Here is an 11325-nt window from a genome sequence, read left to right on the forward strand (position 1 = left end):
TATTTACATATATACACATATTGGTATTTGTTTTAACTCTAAACCTTATTTTTGCACTGAAATAGGATTGCACATAATTTTGTTGTACTTTTTGTATAATGACAATAAATATTCTGATTCTAGTTGACTGACTCTAGTCAGACTTTGAAAAACCTATACAAATTTGGAGGGAAAGCATAAAGGACAGCCGAGAGCGAGAGAGAGGAAAAAACAAGTGGATTTGAGCTGCTCATGAATGTTTTATGAGTAGCGCACAAATGATAAGTGACACTGACAATGGGGCCGTACTGAGGGACTGCAGAGTTATGGATCATGAATCAATATAGCTATAATGCCCGGCTAAGATAACACAACGCTTAAAGTATATATTTTTATTCTTTTACATATACATATACATATACATATATATATATATATATATATATTGGGAAAGCACAAAGGACAGTCGAGAGCGAGAGAGAGGAAAAAACAAGTGGATCTGAGCTGCTCATGAATGTTTTATGAGTAGCGCACAAATGATAAGTGACACTGACAATAGGGCCGTACTGAGGGACTGCAGAGTTATGGATCATGAATCAATATAGCTATAATGCCCGGCTAAGATAACACAACAAAACTTTGAGTTCAGTTAGTGACGTATTCATTCAAAGTAAATGGAAAAACTAAACGAAAGCAGAAACATGAAGTGAATAGCAAACCTCCTGAGCAGTAGTTTGGGATGGTTCTTGCTCTCCAGGTTCTTGTCGATGAGGTCGGACAGCAGGTGTTTGAGCACATCCGTGGCGTATTCCAGTCGACCCTGGAGAGCCGTCATTATTAGCGACGCCACATTGCCACGGTCACGCATGGAGAAGGAGCGCTGCATTTCCAGCGTACGGATGAACGTCAACAAAAACACCTTGTTGTTTATCAGCTGGGCAAACAGCTTCAGAGCTTTTTCAACGCACAGCTGCCCATTACCAGAGACCTGGAACACACAACAACATCTTTGCTTTTAAATACAAACATTTTTTATAAGCCAACTGCGACTGTCAATGAACTAAATCAATAATGCATAATTTAAATACAAAACAAGAGCACATGCAACATGAAAAGCTGTAAATTACACTATGTCCTAACCCGGTTAAATATTGTTATGGTCATTTGCTTTATGTGGCATTGTGCTGGGTAGGCTCATTGGTCTAAAATCCTGTACCATATAATTGTATATTAAATATCCAGTATGATTGCATATTAAATTTGTTGTTAGGACAACTTGTTAGAGACAAGTGTTCATGAAATAAATCCTCTCAACATAGACCGCAGCCCACCTCCAGCTCTCTGAGCACAGGATGGTCCTCAATGCCGGGGAATAACACTCTCATGGCATATGTGCGGTAATCCAGATAAGGAATTCCGGCCCGGTCCAGATCACTCGTCAACTCATTAATGTCTGTCTGCAGTTCTGCAAAAGCTGAAAACAAAATGGGGAGGAGAAAAAAAACGAGAAACAATTTCAATACACTGAAAAATTCACAGTTCAATGTCCAGGTCACGGTTTGCCACAAAATCAAGAAAAAATGATTTAAATAATCATTTTATTTGGTATAGAAAAAAAATAAAGCACATTCTTATAAAATTCGAAATCTGTAAATGGAAAGTGCATCATGGTAGTATTTATTGTTATACTAATACATGCTTTAATTTACGATGATATATTTTCATGAAATATAGTATAAGCACATTAAAATATATGTAACATTTTTATTTTTTTATTCATTTGTTTTTGTTTTGTTAGAAAAGGTTTTTAGCTGTCATCAAAATGATATCATTTCTTATTTTAAATTACTTCAAATATATAATACTATGAACTGGAACAGAAACTTTTACTTGACATATACGATATATATGTGGGTTTTTTAAGTTGTAGTCACATTAAAGGTCCAAACACAACAAAACCTGAACCGCTGAACTGCTAATCAGCATCTCTGAAGACTTAGTTTTGTCCAGTTTGAGGTTTTTATGAAGTTCCTGAAGGGTGTTGGAGGCAGACGAAGAGAGCAAACCAAAATAACCTCTCAGCTTCTCTCTATTTATGGTTTTCTCACTCACACAAACACACACAAAGAGTAAATTGCAGGCTGCTGAAGTGCTTGTCCCCTGCTGCTGGAGACTGGAGGTGGGATGTCTTTAATTGGGTCCATTCTGACAGAGCCTGGGGCAGCACTCTTCCCTGAGGGAGTTATTTATCTCTCTTTCTCTCTCTCCTCACGTTTCCTTATTTCTCTTTTCTGGAACGTTCCTTCTGCCTTCACTCTATCGTCTCCTCTCACCTGTCCTCCTCTTCATCTCGGCCCGGCGTCTCTCTCTGTGCCTTTTCTCTCATCTTAAACTCACTCCCTCGCAGGCGTTCATGGAGTGCAGGACTCGATCTGCCCCTTTAATACTTCTGCATCTTAAATTCCTTGCGGCTCCAGAATCAGTCAACACAAAGCTCATCCTCTCAGACCCACTAACCGTAGGTCAGGGACGCTCTCTCTTTTGCATTGTGTGTAAGAAACGGTTTGATCTGTCAGCCACCTGAAACCCTCAAATGCTGATGTGTGTCGCATTGCTCTATGACTAAAGATTGAATTGGTGCAATCTAATAAATAAGAATATGACATCAAAACTGTTGAGTTTTTGGCGAGTAAGGGAATAATGGATAACAGAACAAACACAACTAACAGTATATGTTCTAATATTTAAAACATTTGACACTTCAAATCCATCCTGTGATGTTCTGCAATCCCAATTCTCTAACTAAAAGAGTATGTATATGTTGAATGCACTGTAAATTGGATTCAGTTCGGCTCACACAGTCATGTTGTGTGGTTCTAAGGAAACATGAGATTATTTTCTCTCAGATGAACACAAATAATCAATAACGCAACATAGTGAAAGGCTGATGTCCGTGTCTTTCTCACCTTCTTTGCACTCCAGCGCGACCCTGGACTCCAGGTTGTCCATTTGCATCTGGAGTCGTTTGAGTGTGAGGTCGTTCTCGCGGGATTTACGCTTATAGGCAATAAGCACAAGGATGACGATGATGAGAAGGAGGCCGCCGCCGGCAGCGATGCTGACAATGGCAGGAAGAGTCAGGAGGCTGTCAGAGAGAATGTTTACTGAGCCGGGGGACACATGCAGACCACCGACCCCTACCCGATAGAACAAACCCACATATATATATACACATGAGAATCAATCAAGAATAAATGCACACACAGAGATACAGAGTGTAAAAATATACCTTACTCTCCAAACCAACAAAAATCTAGAAAAACACATACACATACACATACACATACACATTGTGTTAAGTTTTGGGCAGCACTAACGGTAATTGGTTTTCTGTTTCTAGGGAACCTGGTGACAGCAACAAGACTGTGGCATTGCTGAAGGTCTGGTCTGCGTCTCAACAAGCGGTACAACAATAGTAAATAATGAGTGTTTAAACAGAACATTTAACGCCCTCCTCAACCGCACAGGTCTCAAATCTAGTAAACAAGCACTAAAGGGCTTTTCAAGCATGTAAAAAACATAACACATGAGGTATTGTTCTTAGAAATCAGACTAATTTTTTCATCAGATTATTAGACTGTTGTGTTTTACAAAAACAGAAGAAAGGAAAAAAGCTATTAACTACATTCATATGTTTAGGGATGGTTTTCTTTTTTACTATTTTAAAATATAATTTATTCCTGTGATGGCAAAGCTGAATTTTCAGACTTCAGTGTCACAGGATCCTTTAGAAAACACCCTGGACAACAAAACCAGTCATAAGGGTCAATTTTTTTAAAATTGAGATTTATACATCATCTGAAAGCTTATGTATAAATAATTTTAAACTATTTGAAAATCTGGAATCTGAGGGTGCAAAAAAATCAAAATACTGAGCAAATCGCCTTTAAAGTTGTCCAAATAAATAAATTCTTAGCAATACATATTACTAATCAAAAATTAAGTTTTGATATATTTACGGAAGGAAATTTACAAAATATCTTCATGGAACATGATCTTTACTTAATATCCTAATGATTTTTGGCATAAAAGAAAAATCGATAATTTTGACCCATACAATGTTTTTTTGGCTATTGCTACAAATATACCCCAGCGACTTAAGACTGGTTTTGTGGTCCAGGGTCACATATGATTTGCTGCTTAAGTACTATTTCTTCTTATGATCAGTGTTAAAAACAGTTGTGCTTCTTAATATTTTTGTGAAAACGGATGCATTTTGGGATTCTTTGATGAATGTTTAAAAGAACAGCATTTATTTGAAATAGCAATCTTCTGTAACATTCTAAATGTCTTTACTGTCTCTTTTGATCAACTGAATGAGTCCTTGCTGAATTAAAAAAAAAAAAAAAACCCCTGACAGTTCACATGCAGTTCATACTGAGACGTGTTTCCGAAATCAGATTTCAAACCACTTGATGGTTTAGATCTGGGTTGAAAAATATTTCACAGAAAAACTAGACGGTTTTGATGTGGATGTGTTCAAAAAAATTTGAAATATACATATTTTTGCATACGTCTTACCATGATTTTGTACTGGCCGGTGAGATTTGGTGGTTCGCACAGCAGTTGAGACTCAGATACGGTGACTGAACAGGGAGTCTCTCCTATCAGAACAGTGTAATTAAGCTTCACTCCTCCAGAGGCCGAAGGAACCAGATTTTTACCCTAATACACACACAGCAAACGTGAATGATGGTTAGATACGTTTGAGAAGCTTACACTACTAAATATTTCTGTATACATATTTATGGATATCAGATCTTTCAGGATACATTGCATATGCTTATATATTAACAGTCTGATTTGCAGCTCTCAGGTCAAAGGGTCAAGCGTGAGGATAAACATACCTTTAAAATGATAGGTGAGCCAGGTTTCTGTTCCAGTATGCCATTGGTGCTGAGAGGCTCAAAGTAAGGGTTGGGGTAGTACATGAAGTTAGTGTTGTTGTACACTAGAAGGGCTTGCACATTATTGAAGATGAAGCCAAACTCGTCTGCGTGCTTGACTGAATCCAAACCCGGCCTGTACTCGGCTGTCAGCGAGGGAGCCAAACAGCTCATAGTCGTGATGTTCAGAACCTTACACACCTGGAAATGAGAAAGAGACAGAGAGAAATATGCTTCATTTTCATCAGCATTTTTCGAGAGTAATTGTTATTCATTGTTTCATCTCACTTCAGTTCTTTCCCATTAAGATCCCTTTGATACCATCTGTTTTCAAGTGTTTTACTGAACTGAAAAGACTGCAGATGCATTTCCTTTTGTAAGACAACAACGGAGCTGGAGAACAAAGGAAAGAGTACCTTTTAAACTCAAAAATCAGGAATAAACATTAAAAGAGTAAATTACACTCTTCTGATCGACTCGGCATATCACACATTATTATGAGACTTTGTTCTTCAAGATAGAAATGAGCTGCATATCTAGAGCAAAACCTGTCAAGAACATGCCTGGGTCGTCTTATTTTGGGCAAAAAAAAAAAAAAAAGTTATCATTTTGCTGAAAGAAAAAAAAGGTAGTAAAATTGCAAAGCAGTTATTAATATACACTAAAAATGTTAAACATTAAAAACATGATTTTAACATTAAATACATGAAATAAAATATAAAAATCACAAATTCATTTTATTTCCACTAGTTGCCAAGGCATCATTTCTCTTTTTAGTTTAGTTTAACTAAGTGCTAAAATAACTAAAACTGAAATAAAAATGAATGAAAACTATATATAGTTTTAGACATATATAGTTTTATATGAAACAAAAACACATAAAAAAGAGAAAGAACACAACAAAATTACTAAAACTTTATTTCAACAATTTAAAACAAAAACAAAATATAAAAATCAAAACAAATTCTAAACAGTAACAAAAATATAACAGTATATCAATGATACTAAAATAACACTATTGCAAATACATCATAGTGGTATTTGTTTTCAGTTAACATTATTTTATGAAATTAAAAAAGAAATACTGTACTACCATTATGAGAATCTAATGAGAAACTATTAAAAAAAAAATCAGTAATAACAAAAAGTAATGGAAAATGTCATTAATTAGCATTAAAATATTTTCACAATGGACAAAAATAGTCCTTAAAGAGGTTTAATTTTCTGTAATATACATATTACAGAAAGATCAAACATGGTCTAGAGTTTGACTGGAACCTGCAACACAAGCAACAATGCTCAATGTATCTCTAAGCGCTAGGCCCCGAATCCAATGTGATTACATTGTTAAGCTGAAATGAAGCAAACTGCAGCCCTCTCATGCCTCAAGTGTGCAACAACTGTGATCTGTACCGCATAAACATCAGCAGTCACACTTGACGGATGCACTCAAGTCTACGTGCACGGGCACCGAACCGTTCCCTCGGAGTAGCAGAGAGCAGCGCTGATGCTCGAACAACAAAATTGATTGCTGTGAAACTCTGACTGTGCCGGGAGGTTTTCATCTCATTTCTTTCTTCTCCCCGACGCTCAGGGGAGAAACTTAATTAGAGCTAAATATCTTCAAAGCACGGCAGAACCGGCGAGCACCACACCTCCCACTCGCATCTCGCCTCCTCGCAGCCAGAGCCGCAATCGATACTAACTCATTTTGACCACACAAACTTGATTTGCGCGAGATTGAGGGTGCATCTCATTCCATAGCTTTTGGTTCCTCATTCCTTCACTCTTCCTCTTCACTCGGCCCTTGAGGAGTGTATAAGAAGTGATATTTGTCAATTCTGAGATTGAGATGGCTTTCTTGTCAGTGATTAACTGGTATTGGCTTATACTTGCTTGCTAGGTCGGTGCTATTACAAGTAAACACTACGGGGTGTATAACGAAGAAAATGTTTTCGTCCTCGAGGCCAGATTCCTGGAACGAACCGAGAGCCTGAAAGAACAATAAGGCACAAACACAAGAAAAACACAGCCTCTGTTTTTTGGATGTAAGGATTCTGGTAACATTTTGTACCTCTGAAAGTTTATTTGACATTAAATATTCTTTAAAAACTCGAACTAGGGATTGAACCTGCAACCTTCTGGTGGTTACCAGGCCTGAACATCCCCAAATAGCGCGAAATATCAAGCATCTATAGAAGGACTAACCTACTACATTTTTCTAAGAAAGTCAAACATAAAAAAGAAAACTCTCAGGCAGCTGACTGAAAAGCGTGTAGGTTTGAACAACATTTGATGTCGCCGCCGTGGCCTCAGATCTCTTCTGTAGGCACTTCACATTACACACAGTGTTTCCGTGATAACAGAAGCTCTCTTGCAGCTCAGAGGGGCTGAATCTGGTTAAAAATGAATGGGATTCAATAACTCTAAAGTCACACTGTCATCAAAACCTGTAATCCCATTACACACTCCACAGCACCCCACGTGAGGTAACTGAGAGGGCGCGGAGGAAATGCAGATCTAGTCAAATTGTCGAAAAACTGATTCTTAGCGGAGTTTCAATCAGTCACTGAATACAGAAAAATGACAAGATACTTCTGATATAAACATTATTTAAATGATATTAGGGCCTACATGCTAATCATATTAGAGCATTTATTTTAATGAATTACTTTAATGCATTTTTTATTTATAAAGATTGTAGTGTAAACACCCTTTTGCAGAGTGTAACAGGTTTTAAAATTAATATTTGGAAGTTTTTGGTCAGTAAGATTTATTTGTCTTTAAAAAAATTCATCCTTTTATTCAGTAAGGGTGCTTTAAATTGATCAAAAGGGGCAGGGAAATATTTCTATTTCAAATAAATGCTGCTGAACTCTATTAATCAAAGAATCGTGAAACAAAAAGTATCAAAGTGTCCACAAAAATATTAAGCAGCACAATTGTTTGTAACTTTGATAATTATAAGAAATGTTTCTTGAGCACAAAATCAGCATGTTAGAATTATTTCTGAAGGACCATGCTGAAAATTCAGCTTTGCATATCACAGGAATAAATCACATTTTATAATACTGTATATTCGAATAAAAAACTGTTCATTTAAATAGCAATATTATTTCACAATATTTATTGTTTTTACTGTATTTCTGATTAGAAAAATTAAGCATTGATATATAAAATATGTAGGATTAAGTGATTGAAGGTTGCAGGTTTGCAGCCACACAAGAGCTGATCCATGAACTACCACCACTGTGCCCTTGGGCAAGACACTTAAACCAGATTGCTTCAGGGATATTGTTGCTGTAGTAAGTGTACTGGTAGTCACTTAGGATAAAAGTGAGCACTAAAGTATTACTTACTACAGTGATGACAGTGAAGGGCTGTTCCAGCACTTCTTCAGTTCATGGACCACCCCTACCAAACACTGAACCTGCAACCTTTGTGCTATTACATTAAAAAGCCATTCTAAATGCTGCACAATGCTGCTGGCCAGCTTAGCAGGACAAAATAAGGGTCTAACGCGATTGAACTATGTGTGTTTCTCTGTCCTTTTGTGGCAGTGCCATGTCAGAGACAGATGCTGTGGCCACAACCAGCCTGGCACGGCCTGGAAGAGCCTAGCGCTGCTTCTGCATACCATCTGTTTCAAACTGGCTGGACGCGCACTGGCTGTTGTCACATTTTGTCTTGCTGTACCAGTTTGTTTCTTCACTTCCGCCCGCATCAACCTACCAGTTTTCCAATAGTGGGGGAAAAAATGTAGCTTTCCACATGGCTGGATTTAATTAGCAGGTTTTAATTGTATTTTAAATAACACCTGCTGTAAGCAGAAGGAAATGCAGATACTGAGTGGGTCAAAACCAAATGTTTTTTTTAGCTGTACTTCAGGAAAGTTGTTCCTCTCCTGTCCTTCCTTGACCAGGCTGCAGTAGCTGCAGGTATTTGGCTGTGGAAATAATTGGGATCCTTTTCTGTCTCTCTGAAATAATTGGATTCAGGTTCTTCCATGGACTGACACATGACTCAAAGCACAGTCTACCCGCCTAAACTAATGAATCCAAGCATCTCTCTTCTGCTCTAGGACAAAGAGTTGCATAGAAATGGTGCTCCCAGGCTAAAATCTGTCTCAAGTTACTCAATGAAAAAGGTACTAATGCCTCAAAGGGATAGTTCAGCCAAAAAAGAAAACTCCGTTATCAGTTACTCATCCTATTTATCCTGTTATCAGTTACAGTCATTTGTTCCAAACCTGCATGACTTTCTTTACCTTCTTTTTGTATTCGCCATCCTAAAAATTTGTCACACACAGAAACCTTGCACACGTAGTCTGATGCGTATTAATTAATCAGTTGTGAAAAAATTCGCAAAACAATACAAAATGGAGTCTTCAAGCAGTGAGGATGATTTTGTTGTCCTCTCTCTTCTTAAAAAGAGAAAAAGAAAGAGGAAATATTGGGTCCATCCAATCCTCTGCTAGTGATACTGGAGCCACATATTAAAAAGAAGACTACCAATTTTTGTGAAATCAGTGTGCAAGGACTTTTACAGTGCATGGTGCTGTGAGACAAAGTAGATCAACTAGTCAGACGCCATTCTGGATTTTGGCGTTTGCTTGTACGGTGGCTCTGAATGGTCAAAACACTTGCTACAGATGTGAAAAACACAGAAAATCGAACCCAATCCGAATTTTTTTATGATGAGCGAAAGTGTGAGGTGTGTAAATGTGATTGACATTGTGAGGTCGTATTTATTTTTTAACGTGCGAAAACTACGAACTCTGTGTGCAAGGACCTTTAGACTAAATATAACCCAATATCCTTATATATATATATATATATATAACTATTCCTTTAAAACATGAGCCTTCTCTGCTCGATTGAAACTCCGGAGGTGATGTACAGTATGAACAGCATGATATCTCCTTCTAAACCCGTCACAGCAAACTGACACAGGAGAATAAAACGTTTCATGGTAATGACTGAGCAGAGCTGCCCACCAGCTCTGAATTATGCCCTTTGTTTTTCAAGTACATGCGCATGTAACCAAACAATGGCAAAAAATGAGACGGATGGAAATAAGGGCGAATGTAGAACAACTATAAGCATCTGCACGACTGTAGAAAAACGCCCGTGGCTCTGTTAAATGCTAAGATGCTTTTATCATCCATAGTTCATGTTCTTCATGTTGGTTTTTTTGCGAGCGCGCTCTTATCCGAGGTATCTGGGGAGGTCTTTGACACTGATTGGTGGGAGCGTCTGATCGCTTCGTTTTAGAAGGAAAAAACTGAAGTGCCTTTGTGATCGGCTCAGATAGCGGCGCGCAACGCTTTAGAAATCCGTCTCCAGACTTCATTACCAAATCTCTCCGCCGGTGCACGTGTCAAGCAATTTTTTTCTTCTTCTCCTCGAGAGAGAAGACAAAGGTAGAAAAACTAATCTTTTAGCTATAATCAGGAAAATGATTAATGTCTCAATTGCGGGTTGGTGACAGGTACAGCAGGATGCACAAAGGCAATTGTCTGCCGTTCGTTCGGCTTCTGAGAACCCCGCCAGGTAACGGGAGGGGAGGAGAGGAGGAAGAGAAGCAATTTGGGGAGGAGGCAAATGACAGTTTGAAGGCTGCCTTGACGGGTGCTCGGCTCTGATTGCCAGACTCTGCGGTTGTTTTGTTCCCCACCTCCCTCCCCAAAAATACAGAGGAAAACGGGGGGATGAAAAAAAATACATAATCGTAACCTCAATGGTTAATAAAAATGCAGGGAATCAAAGCCAGTTGAGTCTTTGGTGATCATGCCTAAAAGGCGAAAGCCAACCTTTCTCTGTCTACCTCCGTTTTTTTCACTCGGTTGTAAAAAGTAAGAAAGAGAAAGAAAGAAAGAGACAGCACTAGCACCTGACACATCAGACAGCGCCCACACAACATATTTCAGGAGTCCCGTTAAGAACTCTAAGAGCTCTGGGCTCTGTGAAGCGTGGAGGAACGCAGGGCTTCTGTCACTCCTCATTGCACAGTCGGTGTCTCTTTTACTAAAAGTGACTTTCAGGAGAACTACCCGCACACGGGTACATCTGTACAGCTGGGGACTGAAGTGCAGTTATGCTATTGGGAACAGAGGAAGGACGACTATAGCAGTTTGCTTTCACCTCGGCGAAGGAAGAGCATGTGTGATTAGTGCTGTTCTGAACACTTCCACACTCGCAAAAAGACCTATTGTACATGGAGTCCAATCAGACTTTTTGGCTCTTAATGGGGTCCTATTATGCTCTTTTACAATGTCTTGATTTTGTTTTGTGGGTGTACTAGAACATGCTCTCATGCTCGGTGGTTCGAAAAACGCATTATTTTTTACATAATTTACATTATTACAATACCTTTCTCCCCATCCTGGCACAAACGGCTC

At 38.4% G+C, this 11325-nt stretch overlaps 1 protein-coding gene across 1 annotated transcript in view; it reads right to left on the minus strand.

Annotated features, from left to right (window-relative positions):
* Window positions 1–11325, minus strand: part of plxna2 (plexin A2) — a 221255-nt gene that overhangs the window by 29354 nt on the left and 180576 nt on the right. The window contains exons 18-22 of the mRNA XM_016532441.1: window positions 4887–5126; window positions 4554–4704; window positions 2946–3176; window positions 1311–1453; window positions 699–967 (exon numbers count right to left, since the gene is read on the minus strand). Of these exons, the coding sequence (XP_016387927.1) occupies window positions 699–967; window positions 1311–1453; window positions 2946–3176; window positions 4554–4704; window positions 4887–5126 (1034 nt within the window). The remainder of the gene's footprint in view (window positions 1–698; window positions 968–1310; window positions 1454–2945; window positions 3177–4553; window positions 4705–4886; window positions 5127–11325) is intronic.

Source organism: Sinocyclocheilus rhinocerous, unplaced genomic scaffold (genome assembly GCF_001515625.1).
Source record: "Sinocyclocheilus rhinocerous isolate Xijiao unplaced genomic scaffold, SAMN03320098_v1.1 scaffold905, whole genome shotgun sequence".
Classification (NCBI taxonomy): Eukaryota; Metazoa; Chordata; class Actinopteri; order Cypriniformes; family Cyprinidae; genus Sinocyclocheilus; species Sinocyclocheilus rhinocerous.